The sequence below is a fragment of the Lichtheimia ornata genome (assembly GCF_029851405.1).
Source record: "Lichtheimia ornata isolate CBS 291.66 chromosome Unknown scaffold00030, whole genome shotgun sequence".
Classification (NCBI taxonomy): Eukaryota; Fungi; Mucoromycota; class Mucoromycetes; order Mucorales; family Lichtheimiaceae; genus Lichtheimia; species Lichtheimia ornata.
Genome location: NW_026695350.1, coordinates 64161 through 87980, shown reverse-complemented (window position 1 = coordinate 87980; position 23820 = coordinate 64161). Strand labels below are relative to the sequence as shown.

At 43.2% G+C, this 23820-nt stretch overlaps 5 protein-coding genes across 5 annotated transcripts; 2 read left to right on the top strand and 3 right to left on the bottom strand.

Annotated features, from left to right (window-relative positions):
• Positions 1 to 198: 198 nt before the first annotated feature.
• Positions 199 to 2150, bottom strand: O0I10_006646 (uncharacterized protein; the record flags this gene model as incomplete). The annotated part of the gene is made up of 2 exons (XM_058486673.1): positions 199 to 1478; positions 1532 to 2150. 2 exons carry the CDS (start codon positions 2148 to 2150, stop codon positions 199 to 201), a joined length of 1899 nt encoding a protein of 632 aa, XP_058342495.1.
• A 2315-nt stretch (positions 2151 to 4465) lies between these two features.
• On the top strand, positions 4466 to 6493 carry O0I10_006645 (uncharacterized protein; the record flags this gene model as incomplete). The annotated part of the gene is made up of 2 exons (XM_058486672.1): positions 4466 to 5192; positions 5250 to 6493. The coding sequence occupies 2 exons, from the start codon at positions 4466 to 4468 to the stop codon at positions 6491 to 6493; spliced, it is 1971 nt and encodes a 656-aa protein (XP_058342494.1).
• Positions 6494 to 12860: 6367 nt separating this feature from the next.
• O0I10_006644 (uncharacterized protein) lies at positions 12861 to 14878 on the bottom strand (the record flags this gene model as incomplete). Its single annotated transcript, XM_058486671.1, has 2 exons — positions 12861 to 14125; positions 14182 to 14878. 2 exons carry the CDS (start codon positions 14876 to 14878, stop codon positions 12861 to 12863), a joined length of 1962 nt encoding a protein of 653 aa, XP_058342493.1.
• A 2009-nt stretch (positions 14879 to 16887) lies between these two features.
• O0I10_006643 (uncharacterized protein) lies at positions 16888 to 18932 on the bottom strand (the record flags this gene model as incomplete). Its single annotated transcript, XM_058486670.1, has 2 exons — positions 16888 to 18149; positions 18209 to 18932. 2 exons carry the CDS (start codon positions 18930 to 18932, stop codon positions 16888 to 16890), a joined length of 1986 nt encoding a protein of 661 aa, XP_058342492.1.
• A 2320-nt stretch (positions 18933 to 21252) lies between these two features.
• On the top strand, positions 21253 to 23200 carry O0I10_006642 (uncharacterized protein; the record flags this gene model as incomplete). The annotated part of the gene is made up of 2 exons (XM_058486669.1): positions 21253 to 21871; positions 21924 to 23200. 2 exons carry the CDS (start codon positions 21253 to 21255, stop codon positions 23198 to 23200), a joined length of 1896 nt encoding a protein of 631 aa, XP_058342491.1.
• Positions 23201 to 23820: the final 620 nt, after the last annotated feature.

Sequence of the window (23820 nt, the reverse complement as noted above, 5' to 3'; positions counted from 1 at the left end):
ACGTTGGATGGATATGCCAATATTAAAAACAAAACAGTGCTTTTATTTGCTATCAGCTCTATACAAAGGGTGCATGTCTACTTACAGATTGGTGCTTGTAAAGATGATACATACACGATGTTTATTCTATGTACTATTTTACTACTATGGCATCATACGTGTTTATTAATATCATCATGTTTACTGCTTCCGTGGGGATCATAGCAACCCATGCATTGTGTCGACAACAATCCTCATGTCAGGCCTTAGCCTCTTGAGACGCTTAAGATCGTTCTTGATGACTGCACGAGCAGGATAAATAGTAATGCACTTGAGCTGTGAGAACGTTTGAACCGCATTCCAGAACTTGCCACCATCATCGATGCCATTGATTGGAAACGCCATTTCCTTTAGGGATCCAAGTCGTTTCAAGGTGTTCATTGATTGGGTTGATGGTGCATTGGGGCATTTGATCTCAAGGCATGATAAACAAGGGCATCCTTTGGTAAGCTGGTCAAGAAACCTTTCCATTTGGTAGCCATCCCAAGGATATGTAAAACCAATTCCCAAACGTGTAAGCGTATTCAAGTGGCAAATAGCATCAAGCACCTTCTCAATGCCATACGTATCGTCAAGGGAGTTGAATCGAATAACAAAGTCCTTCAATTGTATTTCTTGAGCGACACCGTGGATATAGCCTTCAATGGACGCATCACTGGTGGAAAGTATCAATTCCCAATTAAGTCGTAGCGTGAGTATCTGCAGGTGTGGTGGTATTGTATCAAGTACAAAATCATTTGTGCAGATTGTGTCGGATGTGATCTCCAATTCCTCAAGTGCAGGTGCATTGCGTGGTATCCATCCTCCACATCGGTTGAGAACAAGCTTTTGAAGGCGAGGGTATTGCATACTGTAAATAGCGTTGTCTTTGATGTCAAGAACGATATCCCATTCAAGGTAGATCAATCTTTTGTGATAATGCTTCAATAAAGGAATGATGTTGTGATCACTGTAATGAGTCCATGAAAAGCCGTCAACAGAAAGCGCCGTGATTCCTTTTTCATCGCATGGATATCCTTCATCAGAATAGCTGAGCTGCACGCCTTTATCATTCACCTGAAGGCGAAGCATTGTGATGGATGAACAATATTCTGGCAAGATCAATGCAGATTGTGTATCGTTGCATGGCAACAGCGTAAGCCTTCTGAGTGATGGAAACCGTTTCGCTATCTCGACCACCTGATCGCTGCTGATCCTTTTGCTTGACTTGGTGATTGATAATTTCTTCATGTTGGGCCATGTTGTCATAGGGAGAGAACTCATATCAGCATCGAATGGATTGACTATGTCGAGTGTCTTGAGATTGGGACAAGCAGATACAATATCAGCTGTTGGTAGGATGTTGTCTTCAAGGCTGATTTTGATATGGAGATGTGTCAAGGTGTTGCTGATTGACTTTAATGCTGACAGAAATCCGATACCATGAACATTCGCAAAGCCTAATATAAACCATGGTCAACACATGGATGGTCGAGAAAAGGATGCTAGTTACCATTAATGTGCAGGTCACGTAACAGGCCAAAGTCGTTTTCACGTAGTATATCGCTTAACCATGCTCCTTGAGAATACGATGCAACAATCAATCCCTTTGCGTGACGAGCAAACTGGACAAGTTGTGAACAGCTATCCCCCTTGGGATCCTCATCAACGCCGACCATAAAACGTAATCCACCGAAGCATTCATGAATACGATCACGCCATACTTTGGACACATGCATGTAAGCATACGGAATACTCAAATCCAGAAAATCACAATCCATAAAAAGGGGAATGATCCTTGTAACAACAATCTCAACGGGGAGTTGGCTGATAAAATCAATGCGTTTATTCTGGCGTCGCATGGCAACATGTTTGACTTGTTGCAGTATAGCATAGTGTGTGTCGTTGGTATCCACAAGGCTGAGTCCCTTGGTGCAGACATCGATGGCATCATGCTGTTTTCCTTGTTCACTGTAAATAGCGGCTGCGCGTATATATCCAAGTGCTGAAGTGGGTGAGGTCTGTTGCATAATGTTAGCATCGTGAAGAGCAGCGTCGAAGTTGGCAAGCTTTGACAATTCCAAGGCGCTTAGATTCAGAGTCGACAAGTTGCATTGTGGGGATTGAGTCATTGGTGTTGTTGAATTGAGAAGAAGCTTTGTGAGTTTGCTGGGAAGAAAGAGCAGTGAGAGTACACAAGGGGCAAAAACGGTTCAAATATCGGACATTGGGCTATTCACCAAAGCAGGACCCGTACACTTTAACCACACGCATCATCATCATCATCATCATCATCATCATCATCCACAGCTATTGTACTCGTATCATCCATGTATAAACAATAAGTAAATCCATCACCTTGGTGTCAAAAATAACATCCATCAGCATTGTTTGGAAGTAATACAAGTGCGAGGGAGATACAAAACAGGGTCGTTTATTGTATGCGATAGGTAACGCCACAGCAGCCGTTTACCGTATTCGTGTTGCACGCATGCATGCTTGTGTCACCCTTTTTTATCACATTAATTGGTAAACGACGGGTACCATTATATGGGGCAACGTGTACCTAGAGATGTAAAGGTATCATCAGCTACATTTTGCATGCTGGATTGCACTATGGCCTGTAGAATGAATTTACCGGTTTTCTTCCTGAGAGATGAATCATCATCTGGGTTACACAATGTGCAAATACATGATGAACCAACACTTGCTTCTTTAAACCCAATTCTAAAACCATAAGGAAGGACATCCATCATGCTCCATTGTATGAAAACAATTCTTCTACTTGCAACACGAAATGATGATGCGGTGTTTATGATGTGTAAGGATGATTTGGGGACGTGTTGATCACGTATTACAAGCATCCGATCTTTGTTACACCAAGCTTGGGCTATGATTAGTCGAGGTGTTGCGCGTTGGATTTATCTTTATGCTATCACAGCCATAACGTTTCCATAGTTGGAGCTTCTTTTTTTACTGCAACGATAATTGACTACATTGTAACCCCACTGTATACATCGTTCTACTGATCCTTATCGTTGACTTGTAGGATATCAGCTTTATCAAGCATAAAGACTTTTATTGCAAGGATTAAAGATACTGCTATGGAGGTTGGGAAAAAGCCAAAGCATACATGGTGCCGTTAAGCCTGTCGAATCGTAAACCTTTCATTGGATGGTCATTCAAACATGGCAGCACATTTGTTTTTTATGCTAGGCAAGTCCAGCGGATGATGATCCATGGCTTGCTGACTAAAATCATAAGGGGGTATTGGATGATGTGACACGCGTCCATAAGAAACAGTGGCAATACGAGTATTCCTTTTTGCGCATAACTGATGACACAAGGTAAAGGTTGTCAAAGTATCCAGCTATAGGATGCCATCATCCCCCTTACATACCAATGCCAGTAGCGCCCAGATCATATCCTTTCCAATTATACGCTGACCAGCTTTATTCCCAAAGAACAAAGGAAAAAGGCTACACTAACCATGCTAGCTAAACCACAATCCCCATGATCCACTTGTATCCCAACTTCAAATGGTCTTACCAGTTTCCGTCCTGCCATGCTTCCTCAAGTGAAGGGCCCATAGATTGTGCGGGTATATATATCAAATCCAATCCTCCGTGAATAAACATACCCAAAAGCTCCATCATCCAATCCTCCCTGATAACCAATCCATATACCTTCTTCGTCAAGAATACCATCACCCACATTCCTTGTAACCTGTCGATAACATCGAAACAATCCTCACAGACCACGTTTGAAGCCGAGACATAAAGACATTGTGCATAGATCGCATCCAAGGGCTTGGGCAATAGATGTCGTGTAGCTGGCAATCCTTTGCTGATAATCTGGATACTGAAGCATACACATTCAAGGATAATATAAGCACCTGTTTGGATCATACACCACCTTCTTGCCCATTACATCCCACCTACCATTACCAATAGCCATGTGAAAGTGCATGAATGTAGTTTGTAAAGAGCCTTGGTTTGCTGCCAGCACGTTTATCTTTCATAGCCTTGCTGGGACAGTTGTACGAGTGACGATAAGGAAGCCCAATACAAAGTTCATCAGCCTGAGTAGATGGTGACCCTTGTTGACGATCGTTATTCACTGGAGGGGTCGTTGTGAAGAGGCAAGTTGTTCGGGTTGTGTAAAAGAGGGAGCTGAAACAAGTAAAAAGGTACAAGGAACCAAGAGATGACGCGTAACCTGGAGACCGATGTTGGCTGAACACGAATCGGATGGCAGATGGTGAACAAGGAATGTCGACAAGGAGTAAAAGTAAAGCGTTAAAGAGAGTCGTCAAGTGTAGAAAGCAGCTGTCGTTGTTGTTGGGAGGAATAAAGAGGGGCCGTTGTTTACTGCGAGCACCTGAAACGATTAAATCCGGAACGCGTCCCGACTTGTGGCGCTATACTCCTTTCTCAGCTTGGTTTCCATGACACACTCTAATATTGAGGATTTATGCACGGGCTACGTACAACCACCAACTACTGAAGGCAACGGAGAGCACGTACCGTATCTTTGCGACCCAATGCCTCTTGTCAATGAGCTCCTTGAATCCACTCTGTCAAATCTGAATCAAGGCGTTTTGACATTGACATACGGCCTGAATCTCGACGTAGCTCTTGAGCGTGCCCACAGTATACGAGATATGTTGCCTACTTTGTCACTCGGTTTTGCACATGCAGCCAGCATTTACAGCGCACAGGGGAGACAGCGTCATGTCATTGATATCTGTGACCAAGGACTTCGTGTTGTTGACACCCAGGATACGCATTATGCTCTGCTACAACGTCTCCGACAGGATGCTGTGCAACGTGAGAACATACGCATTGACCCAATCAAGAATCTTCCTTATGACGTTCTTTCGACAACGCTCATTCCCATGCTTATGGATGATGATACGCCTTTGGATTCATTGACACCCTGTCCCTATTTGCATGTATCACGTGTATGGCGTCATTGTATCATCCAATGCCTGGGTGGATTACGTTTTCGTACTGGACACCAGCAAATGAAAAACATTCAAGAGGGATCTCAACTCTGCATTTTTTCTCGGCATATCAAGTCCTTGTATGTTTCGGATTATTCCCAAGGCACATGGCTATGCGATTTGCTACGACGTAAAGACTTTTGCATGCTTCAAGAGTTAACCATTAAGCGTAAGTTGTTGTATGTACTCTTTTATGATTGCTTTATTTAACCATTGTTTATAAAAGGCCTTTGTACATTATCCCTGGATGACTTTGTTTTGTCGTTGAAGTCAATCGGCAGCACTTTGACTCATTTTCGAACGGCATATGGGAGCGTGTCACCACCGCTTACAGGAGTACTCTTGGCCTGCCCAAATCTTGTTTCGCTTGAGATTAACCAGCCCATTGATACCTATCTCTCCGATCTACCAAAGATGACATGGCCCAAGGTGACAACATTGAAGATTGCGAATACAAGGAAGACCTATGGTTGTGATGCGATAAGGGCAATTTGTGAGCGTTTCCCATCTCTCAAGTTACTATCCATTGGTTCATGCTCTGATCTATTATCGATACCCATCATCCATCAATATTACCCATCCATGAGAAGCCTTCAAGTTCTGGTTGAATGTTCTATTATTGGTCTTCGTTACTCTGATGAAGGACCTGATTGTGAGGAGCCTGGGATAACGGATCTTGCGATTTCGATGGATAACTGGAAACGCGGTGAACCTGTTCCTGATATTGGTCTTTTATTCAAGCAACATCATCATACGCTTGAAAGTATCACCATGGACGTTCATACTGCCGTCGACGAATCAAGCATGTACGACATCAAGTACCCTCGCCTAAAGACGCTCAGTCTGATGAATATTGGATGGTGGATCCCTGGCAATGCACCCATGTTACAAAACTTGCATATTACACAGGAAGCATTCATCACATCCCCGGCAGTGCTTGCCACAATACCACCCAAGGTGAAGGAGCTAACGCTGACCGATCTTGATGGAGCTCATGTTGGCAACAAATCACCCATCGTAAACTATCTCCATCGCTACATCGATCATTCTCCTTTACGAGTTCTCGTTATTCACAACGCCAACATGAACACGATGGGCAATATTCTTGATGTGATTGGTCGTTTACGTCAGCTTCGATCATTGTTCTTCATCTACGAGGAGTGGGATCCCAAGCAAATGGAAAGCTTTTTTCGCAAACTCAATCATGGATGCCCTCATTTAGCCCACATTCATCTCAACTGCATCAAAGCTCCATCGGAAGCTTCCATGCTTGCTTTGAAACCTCTTGCAAATCTGAAGGAGTTTACCATTCATATGAGGTCCTCGGATGGTGATTTTACTTTTCTTGAAGCCTTGTACTCGTTACCACAACTGCAAGGTGTTCATGTCCATCCTTTGGAGGGAATCAACAAGCATGAACTCCACCGCCTCAGGCAGCTTAACCCGAATGTGGAACTTCTCGCCACCTAAATTTGCTCACGCTTTTCAACGTTCCATGGATTACCTTTCTCTTGCGCAAAATATCTCTCATATGTGTTACAGCCATATTCAAACATGATGAAATAAACCTTTGTGGTACTTGAATCACTTTCCTTTTCAGCATGCATGCTTAAAATGTGTTCACTTTTAAATCATACATGACATAGACAGTATTGTTTACCAATGAAAGTGGATAGCAAATCCATGCGTACTTCTCGTAGACAGCTTTACAATGTCGTAATTGTATGGTACAACGGATTGCTGGCAATTAACAGGGTTGAAGTTTTACACGTGTTACGTTGCACTCGACTTTGGTTATTAGAAAATGAACGGGAAGGCTGCAAGGTAGACGTGAAAAGTCGACCATTAAGACTATTAGATGTTTATAGGAGGAAGACATGTAGAGCGTTCGAGTACTAGTTATCACTTTATGTCGTCGAGGGGTGGATTCTTTAACAAAACAACGGGATGAGAAGCATCCCTTTGTGCAACGATACACTACCAAATAAAGATGCAGGTTGCTTTTTTACGCTATCATCAATGTATGCGCCATCATCATCACGCAGGTTGTCTATGCTAATCATGTACATTTACTGGTTTGAAGAATCTGTGGGTTTACGCGTAAAGATGCCGTATTGGCAGCGTATGCTGGGAGTCTCACTTAATATGGCAAGCATGGGATTATTTATACCCTGATAAGCGAGGCATGCATGATGCAAAACATCATCATCACTCTTGCATTATTGAATCACGCACACCTTTCGAGAAGATTCCACCACCGAATGTACCGTGCTCTCTGTGGCTATCCTGATCGTTAAGCAAGTGTTATCCTACCTTGGGTTACTTCCCAAACACAGTGCATGTGTAACAAACCAACAGCAAGATACAGTGATTGCCATCCTATTGCTTTACCCATACCAGAGGTTGGCTTGTCGAGTAGCACTCTTAAGCGCAATGGGAGATTCACTCCTCTGGAGGCGTTTCCATGTCATCCAGCGATTGCATATTTACTAAGATCGCGTATTTTCAACGACGCATCCTTCATCATCATCATCATCATCATCATCATCATCATCATCATCATCATCATCGTCATCGTCATCTGGAATACAATTACATGCAGCAATTTGATCTCACAGGGTATTTAATAGGTATATCAACGTAGATAAACACCATGTTGCAGAAGCACAAAGGGATGAATTGCTGTTCAACTCAAACAAGTACAGCAGCTATAATATCATGCTGCATGTAAATCATATGCAATGCGGTTGAGATTTTGACCAGAGGGCATGTTTTTATTTTTTATGCATGGTGAGTGATAGTAAATATGGGGTTACATATTAAAAGTGATCGAGAAAGAGGGTATTCATCCATAGGATGGACGAGGTCATCCGCCAATCAAATGTGTTACATAACGCGCCCTTTGCCTGGAGCGGCCTAATTCTTCTCTTCATTAGTCCTCGTTCTACTTCCACCACTACAACAAACTTTTAACTTGCTGCTTCCAACTCTTGTTGCCACCACGATCGACAACCTAACAACCAATGTGCAACTCCCATCAATTGACAACCAACGTACACCATTGCGTTCAAAAGCTTGTCTCAGCACTTGACACCAGAGCTTCGTTACTTGCCGATTGTGGTCAACTCTAGGTCGCCATGGGCAACGCATCGGCTACCTTGAGTACCGCGACTACTTCGCCCGTTAGATATCTCTGTGCAGGGAGGTCCTCTTGTGACCGAGGACGCCACGCGTCAACTATCAGCTCCTATGATAAAGCACTACAGCATGCATCAGCCACGAATCGCACACATTATTCATCATCACCTCTTTTCAGCAAAAGAGGGATCTTACAACATACCCGACAGGCTGATCTATCATGTGAGCGAATGTCCATTGGAGTTGTCAATCTCAATTCTGATTCAGAAATCTTGGATGAAAAATAGGGATTGGAATTGGTCTCGAGGACCACCACCTTGATGCTTGCAGCACATGACGACAAAGAATAACGATTTCGAACGGATTGGCATTTCGTATTGGGCCTCCTTTGACAACAAGATAATATGATCAATTACCAGGCATGGTACATTTCATCGAAGCGCTTGTTGTATTGCATGAAGACAGTGATATCGTGTCGACGCCAATACTGCCTTCATCGATAAACGATCGTCAACCACGAGCATTGCTTCAACTCCTTCAAGATTGCGCCAACAGTGAAATCTTCACTCGTCGCAGCGTACCCATCACGGCTATAGGATATGCAACACTCTGTTAATCAACCAAGGAATCTGCTAGTCTTGCAAAGATACGGTTTAGAATGGTCATAAGCATTGGTACGTATAGTGGTATGGGGGACAGGATTGGCAGTGTCCAAAGAGGGGGTTGTTGGTTACATGCTGCTAATCATTATCATCATCATCAACAAGATAAGGTGCTCCCTAAGCAACAAGTTCCATGTATGCCATTGGATTGGATTGCATGTATGTTTCATCACGTCCATCTTCAGAGGAGTCTTCCAAGCGACACGACACCTATGCTCAAGCTTTGTTTACCTCTTGACTTGCGGATTCTTTTTGGATGTTGGGATGGTTTCGCAAAAGAATGCTGGTTATGGTATTACAAGCTGTGATCGTGATGTAGGTTTGGATGAAGGTGATGGTGCGTTGGTTATGATTACTCAAGAAGGCCTCGGTCAAGGTATGTATCTATGCAATTTGGGGACATTTAGACGTTGGATGGAGGCAGGATGGATATCTGCAAGAGCACAGAATGTTTAGACACTAGTAGACGTTTCGCATTATAGTTGAGCTAGCATTATTGTTATAAGCTTATGGTCCATCAAAATAAAAATCGGCAACTTACAGTTGAGGACACATTCAAACCCCTTTATATCATCTTTTTCATGCATCATTCCTATGACCTACACCATTTCATGTCTCATGTGGAATAACTGATGTGCGATGGTTTTTGTTTTCGCTGGGTAAGCCATATAGCAAGAACGTTGGTTGTAGAGGGCTAAATTATCGCGCTGGTGATGTTAAATGACGGATGATGATTGGCTGTTCTCTGGAGGATGATCGATTGTACCATTCATTCGGTGTCAGCATTGATGCTATTGTCGCCTAATCCATTATCAGGGCCATCGATTGGATTTTCGGAATGATGGGACTGAGCAAATGCAGCTGCAGCAAAAAGCGAGCTGTAACCAAAAAACAGAAAACGGATGATTTTCATCTTGAGGACGTGGTGGTACAACACCATGAAAACACTTGCGTTTATACATGGTTGATCGTACATGGGCCATGATCATGCGTATTGCATCACCAAACATCATGCATTGCAATCACGATCAAAAGGGTCTCCCCTGGATAGCATTAAATCATCATCATTTATGGAACGGTTCTTGTACGCTTATATGTGGGCATGCATAAACCATAATCAACATCATGTCATTTGTGCACCCAATACATACACATCGCACTATTATCATCCATAGTTACTTACTTGCATCCAAGGTAGCCACGTTGATCTCTTCCTCGATATGGATCTGGTGTGTTATGCAACGCCAGCTGTAGTGCAAATGAAAGTTTGACCATATGCATGCTGACAGAGCCCCATCATCATTAAAGGGACCCTGTAAATAGATTACGTAATGTGATTACCAGTGTTACTAATGCATGCCAAGTACGAGCATCTCGATTCCAATCATTCCACACACATTCTCCATATCACGATTGCCTATACCTTTATGGTAACCCAGCAGTTAGGGCGATCTTGCTATCATACATGATCCCATCCATCCTCGGATCTATAATCATGCATGCCATCATCGTTCTCAATGCTTACCACAACAATTTCAAAGAAGTCTGCAATGATAGTTGAAGCTGCTTTGTATTTTGAGTCTATTACATGCATGATGGATGTATACCAGCGTGATTGTGGCACACACCCACCAGCTTAAATCCCGCAACCCGCATAAATCCCCAGCTGAGGTGCTCCCAGTAAACAAGCGCTCTTTATTCCCAACAACAACAACGACTCTTCCTACACTTGACGACTCTCTTTATCGCTTTACTTTTACTCCTTGTCGACATTCCTGGTTCACTGTCTGCCATCCGATTCGTGTTCAGCCAACATCGGTCTCCAGGTTACGCGTCATCTCTTGGTTCCTTGTACCTTTTTACTTGTTTCAGCTCCCTCTTTTACACCACCCGTACAACTTGCCTCTTGACAATGAGCCTCCCAGTCGTCAACAACGGTCATCGCATGAGCTTGTTTCACTAGTTGGAGTTGAGCGTGCTTATCTTTAATGGAGAGGTGTCCAACAAGGCTATGGAACGTGAACGTGCTGCCAGCAACCCACGACTTTTTATAAACTTGCGTTCATGCATCTTGACATGGGTATTGGCAATGTAAGTGGGATAGGATGGATGGAGACTGTGATATGATCTAAGCAGTGTTTATTTTCGGCCTTCAGCAGATACTTCTTCAAGGCATTCAAGCATTCATGAAGGTCCATCCACGCTCTCGCCCTGGAATGTATATGCTTCTGTATCGATACTATCAAAGAAGGATCGCCAGCTATACCCGATATCTATTGCCTATGTCCTTTGACGCTATCCATGGACAATGTCTTTATGGCTCTCCTTCAACAGTGCTCTGTGAGGATCTTGTCTTATGCTCCCATCGTCTTTCAAGTATTATTGGTTATGGTATCCAGGACGTGGAGGGTATTTGTATCTGTGATGATGGCTTTCACGTTCAAGGAAGGTTTGGATAGTGGGGTTTTATGATTATTCACGGGGGTTTGGATTTGGTATCTCTATTTGCGAAATCTGGAGGCTCTACACACGTTGGATGAAGGTAGGATGGATATTTGGCAACAGTGTCTGGATTTGGGATACAAGTGGAGGATGGAGATTCTCGTCTAGTAGCATTGTTAGTATAGGCTTTTCTTTTCTTCTTCGTGAATAAAGCTTGTCAACGTGTAATTGATAAGGATATAATTGAACTGTTGGTATTGGTCTGTGAGGAACATGATGGCATCTCATAACTGTATACTTTGACAACGTTTACTCGGTATCATCATTTATGCAGAAAAAGTATACTCATGTTTCTGCTTTTCTTATCCACACATGTCGTTTCATGCAACATCCCTTTATCGCCCTGGTCAACAGGCCTTGAATCACCAATGAATGGCTCACCCAGCATACGATATCAAACCTGTGCCACGTTTGAATGGTCATCCGCTGAAAGATCTCCACCACCAGATACAGTTAGCGACATCGTATATGAATTGATGATTCCCAACCTCCATAGGCGTATTGTTAATCCTTGCAATAAAGATCTTTATGCTTGCCGTGATACAGCTGGTACCTTACAAGTCGACCACGAACGTTAACGAAACACTGTATCCAGTAGGATTATCTAATTCGGTCCACCATCGTTGCAATAGAAAGGCTTCAACTATAGAAACGCTATGGGCCGTGATAGCACAAAGATAAGTCCCATGCGTAACGTGTCAACCAATCATGATTACGTGTGGTGTAACAAAGATCGGATGCCTGTGATACATGATCAACGCGTCCCAATATTATCCTTGCTTGTCATAAACGTCTCAGCTTTTATTCGTGTTGCAAGATGTGGAAGTATTTTCATACAATGCTATCATGATTGATGTCCTTTACTTAAAGTGATCATAAAAGCAACATGTACTTGGTTCACCATATACTTGGTGATTGTGTCACCAAGATGATGATTCATCTCTCAGGAGGTAAACCGGTAAACCGATCGCAGAGGTCATAGAACAGCTCATGATTCGAAGAATAAGCATTTCCTAAATCATTACATTGTATATGTATGTTCACCCTATAATGAGTGCACATTGCATAGACATTAATGCGATAAAGAAAAGGTGATACAAGAATGCGTGCAGGTGTCACGAATATGGTAAACAGCTGGTACGTCCCGCTAGCCCAAGGCGATAAATCCCTCTCGTATTAACATCACTTCCGAGTAACATTGATGGCCGCTATTATTGGCACCAAGATGCTCGCTTTACATGATGATTATGGATGGATGATACAAGTATCGCAGCAACGGCAGGCATGAGGATGATGATGATGATGATGATGATGATGATGATGATGATGATGATGATGATGATGATGATGATGATGATGATGATGATGATGATGATGATGATGATGATGATGGTGTATGTGGGTGTGTGTGTTACCATAAATGTCCGCCTGGTATACATGTACAAGGATGTTGGAAATCTTTATTGTGGTCTATGATACAGCTTATAAGGGTCATTACGAGAAGGATGATTTAAACGCTGAAGTAAAATGATAACTCAAAAGTGGTGATGGTGTCTGTCAACGATGACCTTCAAGTCCGGTCGTTCTTCCTTGAGATATGTAAGGTTGCTTTTATGGATTGCGTAATTAGGGTAGATCCTGATACACTTGAGCTGAGAAAACCTTCGAATCGCATCCCAAAATTCGTCAAAGCCATCCGAGCCATAGACACAGAATGCAAACATGTTTAAATGTGCAAGTCCTTTCAGGGTATTCATGGAATAGATCGATGGTGCATTGCCGCATCTGAGTTCAAGGCGGGATAAATGAGGACATGCTTTGACAAGTCCATCAAAGAAGCGTTCCATTCGATAAGGATTCCACACGTCCGTAAAACTGATCTTTAGACATTCAAGTTGATCGAGGCGGTAGATAGCATCCATGACACTGGTGACGTTCTCCTCGCTGTTGAAACGCACCACAAGTTCTTTGAGCTGACATTGTAGAGAAATACGAGTGAGATATCGTACGACCGATGTCTTGTCAACAAGTTGCGGTATATCGTGGAGCTTCAACTCGAGCTTTTTCAAGTGCGGTGGAACCGTATCAAGGACTTGAGGCTGTGTGCTGATGATCCTTGATGTCAACGTCAATTCCTCTAATAAGGGTGCATTGTGTGGTATCTGCCATCCAGACCAAAAGAGACCAAGTTTCTTGAGACGAGGGTACTGAAGATGCTCAATGTTCTCGGTATCCAAGCTACTATCCATATCCCATTCAAGGTGTTCAAGCGTGTCGTGGTACTTTTTTATAATGGAGCTGGTGTCCTTGCATGTCTCGTCGGGTAAGCGCTCTATTTCCATGATGATCTTTGTCACTTCATGTTCTTTGCTGCTGTTTTCTTCATGCGAGTAGATATGCTCAATTCCCAAACAGCTTATGCTGACGTCAAGGCGATTCACTGAGGGGCAATATTCTGACACAAGAAGGGTTGATTGGATATCGGTGCATGGCGAAAGTGTAAGTTTCTTGAGTGATGGAAAACGCTTCCAGATGGCGGTTACTTGATCGCAGGTGACATTCTTCTTTGCATATAAAAGCGATAGTGTCGTTAATGTCGGCCATGTCGTCATAGGTAGAGAGGTGACATCGGCATCCATCGCATCAGTTATGTCGAGCAACTTCAAATTGGGGCAAGCCAACACAATCTCGGCTAATCCTATATCGGGTCCAGATTCCATATTGAGATTCAAATGGGTCAAGGTGCTGCTAATTGATTTCAATGACGAGATAAAGCGGCCAATATGGATGCTCACGAAGCCTTATAGATATACATGAGTAAATAAAAGCAGCTTATGAAAGGATGGTATAACTTACTTTCGATAGCTATCTCTTGTAAGGCGCAAAAGTCATTATTATCAATCAAATCGCTGACCCATGTTCCTCCACCATAACTGTTGAAATGCAATGACTTGGTATGTCGAGAAAGGTCAATGACTTGGGAGTGCTCGCGCTCATAAACAACGAAACTTAATTCGCCAAAGCACTGAATAATACGATCAAGCCATACACGAGACACGGATAGATAAGGACTCGGTTGGTTGGAATACAATGGAAAATAATCCATGAACATGGGAATGAGCGTGGTGATAACAACATCGACTGGTAGTTGGGTGACAAAGTCAATGCATATGCTTTGGCGTTGCATGGCAACCTCTTTGGCTCGTTGCAGCCCATCATAGCCCATATCCTTGGTATCAACAACATTCAGTGCCTGGTTGCAGATATCGATGGATTGACGTTGTTTTCCTTGCTCGCTGTAAATGGTTGCTGCACGTATATAACCAAGTGCTGACGAAGGTGCAAGTAGCTGCATGGCGTTGGCATCTTGAAGGGCTGCGTCAAAATTGGCAAGCTTTGTCAATGCATTGGCGCGACGATCTAAAGCTGACAGGATCGATTGAAGCGGTTGATGGAGTTCAGCGGTTGCATCGTGGACAAGTTGTACATATTTTCCAGTGGTTGCTGTAAGTGTAGGTGGTTTGCATAGGTCGCCCAAAATAGAGTGGGACATTGTGTATTGGCTGTGGGACAAGAGAGCGCCGAGTCAAAGCGCGTAGCACCAAACACAAAATACCTTGGCCGAGTCAACAGCCGCTGTTTCATTCCCCTTTTTACTCCAACAACGACTCCTTTGTATACTTGGCGGCCCTTTCTTTTACACATTGGCAACTTTGCTCATTCGTCTTCCGTCAACAGATTGGTCTTCAGTCGACATTCATCTCCTGGTTACGCGCCGTCTCTACGGCAACTGTTCTTGTTGGTTCGTTGCTGTTTGCTTTGTTCAACTTTTTTCCACCACCCTCAACGACTTTTACGCTTAACGAAGACGGCTCAAGTAGAAAACGATCGGCAACAAAGGCCACCATTCAGCTCGTCAAAGATCCTGCTGTTGGTCTTGTGCATCGCTACCGCTCCAAAGTTACCTAACCTGGCTACGTGCTGCCAACAACCAAAGGCTTACAAAGGTGCATAGACACACAATCGTATGGTCACATGTGCTGGTACGTTCAATATTATGGGAGAGCAATGTTGAGAGGGTTTGGAAAAGGGGTTATTTGTTCCAAGCGGCTAATTATCATCATCGTCGTCATCATCATCATCATGAACAGGTGCTTGTTCAGCCTTGGTGCGGTTGCAGGATGTGGATGCTTCGGCAGGTAGGTAGTCAAAGGGGGATTACACGGTACAACACATCTTTTCCTCAAGCAAGTCTTTTGTTACGATCCTGTCTGAACGCGTCTTTATCTCTTGGTTTCCATCATGCTCTGGTACATGGCCCTTGGATGGTGTTTTTCGCTTTCATGTAATTCTGCTGCTTATACAGCTGGTGCCCAAGTATGCGAGAATGGCTGGTAATCATTTGAGTCATGAAGTATGATTGGATGGTGGACGTTTGTGATATGCTTGGTCAAGGAGGGTTCTTTTCGGCATCCTTCACTGGAGACCTATGCATGTTGGATGAAGGCAGGATGGATAAGGTAAGTGCTCTTGGACCTGTGATACACTGGAGGATGCTGCTTATTATAGCACGCTAGCTGTATTAGAGTAGCTTTATGGTCTATGGAAATAAAGATGGTCGGCGTCAAATTGTCAAGGATATAACAGGATTACCGGTAATGATTGATGGAGGATGTGAGATGCTTTATATTGGTATGGGTAAATCGATAGGATGGATATCATTGTTTATCATTCGTTGGTTACAAATGGTCGGGGTGTTTGGAAGTAACACAAGGTAGGATAGCACTTGCGTAATGGTCAGCGTAGCAACAAGGCATACGGTTCATTTCATGATGGAATCTTCTCGAAAGGCGTACGTGATTCAATAATGCAAGGGTGAGGATGATATTTTGTTTCATGCATGTTTTGCTTTTCAGCGTAAAGATTACCCCATGCACGCTATATTAGTTGGCGATCCACCATCCTTACGAGTAAAACAGCAGATCCTTGAAAGAGCCAGTATTGGCATTGGTAACCCGCGTGATAACGATGCAGCATACATTGGTGATAAAATAAGAATGCAACATGCGTCTTTATTTGGTAGTGCATTGTTCCACAAACCAACGCTTTTCATCTCACGGTCTTTGTTAAAGGATGCAGCTATCCCCAACATAAAGAGATGACTATCACACAAACGCTCCACTGCGTACCATCTATACGCTGTACTTGCCAGCATGATAGAATTTCCATATTGACCTATGCTGCATTCGTTCCTTTTCTAATAAAGAATGCCAGGTGCCACTAAAGCAAGCTGTTGCCATGTCGTTTTATATAATCACAACACCGTTAAGCTGCTTAGAATAAGCAAGCATGAATTGGCAACCCACTTTCATTAACACCTAAAGTTCGTCTTTATATTGTATCTTCGAAAGCGTACATTTTATGCATACATGCTGTAACAGGAAATGATCGAAGTATCACAAAGATATATTTCATCATGGTTGAAGAGTGCTATAGCGCATACAGAGGTATTTTGGGGAAGACTAAAGTAATCCATAAGAACGTTGAAACGCATTGGCAAGCTCAGCTGAGAGTAGTCGTCAAATCAGGTCTACGCTCCTTGAGCCGGCGGATTTCATTCATGTTAACTGCCTTGGACCCATTGATAGCAACATGCTTGAGTGGTGTTAACGCGTTGAGAGCTTCCCAAAAACCATGATCCTCATCCAAAGTTTCCATCAAAATCCCAATGTGCTGCAGATTCGCTAGTTGCTTCAAGGCAAGCATGGCAGCCATCGATGGCGCTTTGATGCAGGTAAACAAAAGCTTGGCTAAATCAGGGCATGCATGGACAAGTTGGTGAAAAAAGCTTTCCATTTCATTGGCATCCCACTCATGATAGGCAAAGGACAATGACTGCAGCTGAGACAGATGACAAATTGAATGAAGGACGTTGTTCATGGTGTTCATGTTGTTGGTGTGAATAGCGAGCTCTCGTAAATGAGGATGATTGACATAGCGATCGAGGTATCCTTCGATGGGTGATTTGTCGCCAAAATGAGATCCATCACCACCAAATTCCAGTTTCAGCTGCTTCAACTTGGGTGGTATTGTGTCAAGCACTACAGGGTGCGTGCTGAATGTTGTTGATGCGATGCATAGGTCTTCTAGCATGGGTGCATTGCGTGGTATCCACCATCCACTCTTATCGAGATGTAGCTTTTTGAGTCGAGGGTATTGGATGTTGTAAATGCTTGCGTCGTCAATGGCGGTATGGATCTCCATTTTGATACTTTCAAGTGTCTGATGGTGCCGCTTGAATAGTAAACTGAGCTTGGGTGTAGGTAAGAGACGATTCCATTTATCCATGCAAATCGCAAGATCCGTTATCCCTGGTTGATCACATTCAGGTCCTTGATCAGAGTAGCGAAGAACAACATGAGGGAATTTACCCGTAACGTGAAGACTTCTCATGGATGGGTAATATTGATGGATGATCGATGTTGATTGCAGATCAGGGCATGAATCAATCGTAAGCTGTTTGAGGGATGGAAAACGCTCACACATTGCTTTTATCTCGTCAAAGCCAAAAACGTCAACTGCATTCACAATCGCCAATGTCGTCACTTTGGGCCATGTCATCTTTGGTAGTTGTGTGAGATAGTTGTCATTGCGCTGGAATATTTCGAGTGAAACAAGGTTCGGGCAGTTCAAGAGTACTCGTGCAAATGGTGAAGGGCTCCTGTTTGATCGCTCATAGATGTCATCCCTTCGTAAATGAGTCAAAGTGCCGCCGACTGAAGTCAATGATAAAAAAAAGTCATCCACGAACATGACACAATGCTCTTTTACAAACAATGGTAAATAAACCAACCATGAAAGAATGCATGATGCAACAACTTACTCTCAATGATTAACTCTTGCAGCATGCAAAAGTCGTTACGACGCAGCAAATCGCATAGCCATGATCCTTTGGAGTGGTACGAAATACACAATGACTTGGTATAGCGAGCGAAAATGCTGATTTGCGATGGCTCTTCAAGGTTTTCCATTTGCTGGTGTCCAGTCCGAAAACGTAATCCGCCAAGGCATTGGATGATACACTCACGCCATACTTTTGACACATACAAATAGGGGCAGGGTTCCACTGAATCCAAAGGTTCATCATCCTCCATAAGAATGCGAATGAGCGATGTCGAAAGGAGATCAAAAGGCAGCTGCTTGATTGGGTCAATGCGTATGTTCTCACGTTGCACAGCATCCTGTCGGAGTCGTTGTAGCATAGCATAGTGCGTATCCTGGGTGTCAACAACTTGAAGTCCTTGGTCACATATATCAATGACATGACGCTGTTTCCCTTGTTGACTGTACATGGTGGCTACATATACAAAAGTGGGTGCCAAACAGGACCGGTATCCTTGTACCATATCAGCATCGCGAAGAGCAGCAACGAGATTCACGCCGCTTGACAATGTCAAAACGCCTCGATTCAGAATTGACACAACGGATTCAAGTGACTCATGTACAAAAGTCGTCGCGTCGTAAACAACTTCTTCATGATCTTCGTTCTCTTCAGTAGGTGCAACATGTTCGTGCGGCTTGCATAAATCCCAAATAGAGTGTGTCATGGTAACTAGGCTGAGAAAAGAGGATAGCGCCACAAGTCGGGACGCGTTCCGGATTAAATTCATTGTTTCAGGTGCCGGCAGTAAACAACCGCCCCTCTATTTACTCCTTACAACGACAGCTACTTTCTACACTTGACGACTCTCTTTAACGCTTTACTTTTACCCCTTGTCGACATTCCTTGTTCACCGTATGCCATCCGATTCGTGTTCAGCCAACATCGGTCTCCTGGTTACGCGTCATCTCTTGGTTCCTTGTACCTTTTTACTTGTTTCAGCTTCCTCTCTTACACAACCCGAACAACTTGCCTCTTCACAATGACCCCTCCAGTGAATAACGATCGTCAACAAGGGTCAGCATCTACTCAAGCTGACCATCTTTGTATTGGGCTTGCTTATCATCACTCGTACAACGGTGTGCAACAAGGCTATGAAGGATAAACGCACTGACAGCAAACCAAGGCTCTTTGCAAACTTGCGTTGGTGCACTTTCACATGGTTATTGGCAATGGTAGGTGGGATGCAATGGGCAAGAAGGTGATGTATGAAAAACAGGTATTTATCGTATGCTTGAATGTATAAGCTTTAGTATCCAGATTATCAGAGAAGGATTGCCAGCTACACGACATCTATTGCCCAAGCCCTTGGACGCGATCTATGCATAATGGCTTTATGTCTCTGCTTCAATGGTGCTATGTGAGGATATTATCTGATGCTCTTATCATGTTACAAGGAATGTAGGCTATGCTATCCTGGACGAGGAACGTTTATGTATTGGTGATGAGGGAGGATTGGATGGTGGTGCTTTTGGATATGTTTATTCACGGAGGATTGGATTTGCTATATGTATCCACACAATATAGAGGTCCTACACACGTGGAACTATGGCAGGATGGAAACTGGTAAGAGTATTTGAAGTTGGGATACAAGTGGATCATGGGATTGTGGTTTAGCTAGCATGGGTAGTGTAGCCTTTTTCTTTTGTTCTTTGGGAATAAAGCTGGCCATCGTGTAATTGGAAAGGATACAATTGGGCGCTACTGGCATTGGTATGTAAGGGAGATGATGGCATCCTATAGCTGGATACTTTGATAACCTTTACCTTGTGTCATCATTTATGCACAAAAAGGAATACTCGTATTGCCACTGTTTCTTATCGACGCGTGTCACATCATCCAATATCCCCTTATGATTTTAGTCAGCAAGCCATGGATCATCATCCGCTGGACTTGCCTAGCATAAAAAACAAATGTGCTGCCATGTTTGAATGACCATCCAATGAAAGATTTACGATTCGACAGGCTTAACGACACCATGTATGCTTTGGCTTTTTCCCAACCTCCATATTATCTTTAATCCTTGCAATAAAAGATCTTTATGCTTGATAAAGCTGATATCCTACAAGTCAACGATGAGGATCAGTAGAACGTTGTTTACAGTGGGGTTGCAATGTAGTCAATTATCGTTGCAGTAAAAAAGAAGCTCCAACTATGGAAACGCTATGGCTGTGATAGCATAAAGATAAATCCAACGCGCAACGCCTCGACTAATCATAGCGTAAGCTTGGTGTAACAAAGACTGGATGCTTGTGATACGTGATCAACACGTCCCCAAATCATCCTTACACATCATAAACGCCGCATGATCATTTCATGTTGCAAGTAGAAGAATTCTTTTTATACAATGGAGCATGATGGATGTCCTTCCTTATGATTTTAGAATTGGGAAGTGTTGGTTCATCATGTATTTGAACATTGTGTAACCCAGATGATGATTCATCTCTCAGGAATAAAATCGGTAAATCCATCCTACAAGCCGTAGTGCAATCCAGCATGCAAAATGTAGCTGATGATACCTTTATATCTCTAGTTACACGTTCCCCCATATCATGAATACTCATCGTGTACCTATTAATGTGATAAAGAAAGGTGACACAAGCATGCATGCATGCAACATGAGTACGGCAAACGGCTGCTGTGGCGTTGCCCATCCCATATGATAAACCACCTTGTTTTGTATCTCCCTCGAAATTTTAATACTTCCAAACAATGCTGATGGATGTTATTTTCGACACCAAGGTGATGGCTTTACTTGTTGTTTATACATGGATGATACAATTACTATAGCTATGGCAGACATGAAGATCATGATGATGATGCGTGTGCGAGTTGTTCCACAAATGTCCGCCTGGTATCTGCTGTGGTGAATAGCCTTGCACTTACATAATGTCCCATCTATTTGAACCCTTTTTGCCCCTTGTACACTCTCACAGCACTTTCTTCCCAACAAACTCACGTAGCTTCTTCACAATCCAACAACCCCAATGTCACAATCCCCACAATGCGACTTGTCGACTCTGAATCTAAGCGCCTTGGAATTGTCAAAGCTTGCCAACTTCGACGCTGCTCTTCACGATGCCAACATTATGCAACAGACCTCACCCTCTTCAGCACTTGGATATATACACGCAGCCGCTATTTACAGTGAACAAGGAAAACAGCATGATGCCATCGATGTCTGCACCAAGGGACTCAGCCTTGTGGGTACCAACGACACGTACTATGCTACATTGCAACAAGTCAAACATGTTGCCATGCAACGGCAGAATACCCGTATTGACTTTGTCAGCCAACTTCCTGTTGAGATTGTTGTTACAAGGCTCATTCCTCTTTTTATGGATTATGATCTTCTGGATTCGAGTACTCCGTATGCTTACATGCATGTGTCCAAAGTATGGCGTGATCGTATTCATGAATGCTTCGGTGGGTTACGTTTTATGGTGGATTTCGATGAGGATCACAATGAGGGAAGGTGTTCACAAGCGATCCAGTTTGCTCAGCATACAAAGGGATTGATTATTGCATGGTATTCGCAAGGAACATGGTTAAGCGATCTACTTTGTGGAAACGGCTTTTGCATGTTACGGGACCTACACATTAATGGTAACTTGAATCATTTTTCAATCATCCTTTTATTAAACATTACTTATATTAGGCTACGCAAATACCCATGATACAGGCTTTCTGTCAGCATTAACGTCAATCAGCAACACCTTGACGCATCTCTATATCAGCCTCAGCCTTGAAGATGACATCCTACCAGCAGCTGATATTGTGTCTGCTTGTCCCAATCTCGAGACCTTGGGCATAGTCAATCCATTCGATGCTGATATGAGTTCTCTCCCTATGACAACATGGCCCAACATGAAGATATTATCAATCACCCAAGCAAGGAAAAGGATCAGCAGCGATCAGGTGGTCGAGATTGCGAAACGGTTTCCATCACTCAAAAGACTTACTTTGTTGCCATGCGATGATACCCGATCTGCATTGGTCTTGCCACAGTATTGTTCGTCGATCACAAGGCTTCAACTTCGGATGAATGATAAAAGTGTCCAGCTCATCTATTCGGATGAAGGATATCCATGCGATGAGCAAGGAATTACCTCTCTCGCTATCCACGGCTTTTTATGGACTCGATACAGTGATCACGACATCATTCCTTTATTGCAGCATTACCAGAGAAGATTGATCCACCTTGATTGGGATATCGTTCTTGACATCACCGATGAGACCATTTACCGTATTCAGTACCCCCAACTTAAAAAGCTCGTTGTCACCCGGTGCGGAGGGTGCATACCAGGCAATGCACCTGCACTTGAGGAATTTGATATCACATCCGCCACAATCATCACAAACGCCCATGTATTTGACACGATACCACCACACCTGCAGATACTCACGCTACGATTTAATGAGACGTTGCTAAGTTCCCGAATGTTGCAAGTTGAAAGCTATCTCCATCGCCTCGTTCAAGAAAAACAGCTAAAGGAGCTCGTAGTTCGCTTCAACAGCATTGACAGAATGGATTGCATTGGGAAGGTGCTTGATGCCATTTGCCATATGAACACGCTTACACGTCTGCAAGTTGGTTTTACAAATGTTTGGGATGGCTACGAAATGGATCGATTCCTTACCCAGCTTGTCAACGGATGTCCTCACTTGTCATGCCTTGAGATCAATTGCATCAATGCACCATCAACCCGATCACTGAACATCCTGAAACGGCTTGCATTCCTAAAGCAAATCACATTTTCAATCAATGGCATCGATGACGATGGAACGTTCTGGAATGCGATTCAAACATTTTCACAGCTCAAATGCATTACTATTTATCCTCCTGATTCAGTGAACAACAACAACATTCGACGTCTCAAGAAGCAAAGGACGGATATGAAGATCTTTGTCAAAACAATGTATGAGTTACTATGATCCGCATCAAGCATTAAACATGAGAGTATTGAAATACGTTACGCATGGTAGAATAGTACATACAATAAATGTTGCAGTGCTTTGGGGTATTCATCATCTTTTATAAACACCAAATGAAAACACGCATGCACCCTTTGTATAGCATTGTTCAGAAAGGCTGTTATTTCACACAGCATCAGCAATCGCTTCACGATCCACTGGAATTAAGATACTGTATTGTGTGCATCATGTGTGTCTCGATCATTTTTCATCTCACTTTCTCATCATTCTTCAAGTGAACGCCCTTTCATATTCTGAGATCATTAAACGAACATGGTAGGAGGACCTTCTGGGCACCATGATGTTGGCTGTGCCTTGTTAGATCAGATCCATATATGAATGGTACGTGCAGGGGTGTTCAGCATTGAAGGAGGTGACAAAGTCTGTTATACATGTGATGATAATTCATTCATTATGCACGTACTGCTATTATCAATCACTTTTTAATGATATCAATTTCTATTTTGATGGGACACGAGGCTATCGAATACATCTAGGAAAATACTAGTCCACCTTAATCATCACGATCACAATCCCACAAGCCGATACCGTATCCATGGTGACATGATCGAACGCGTACA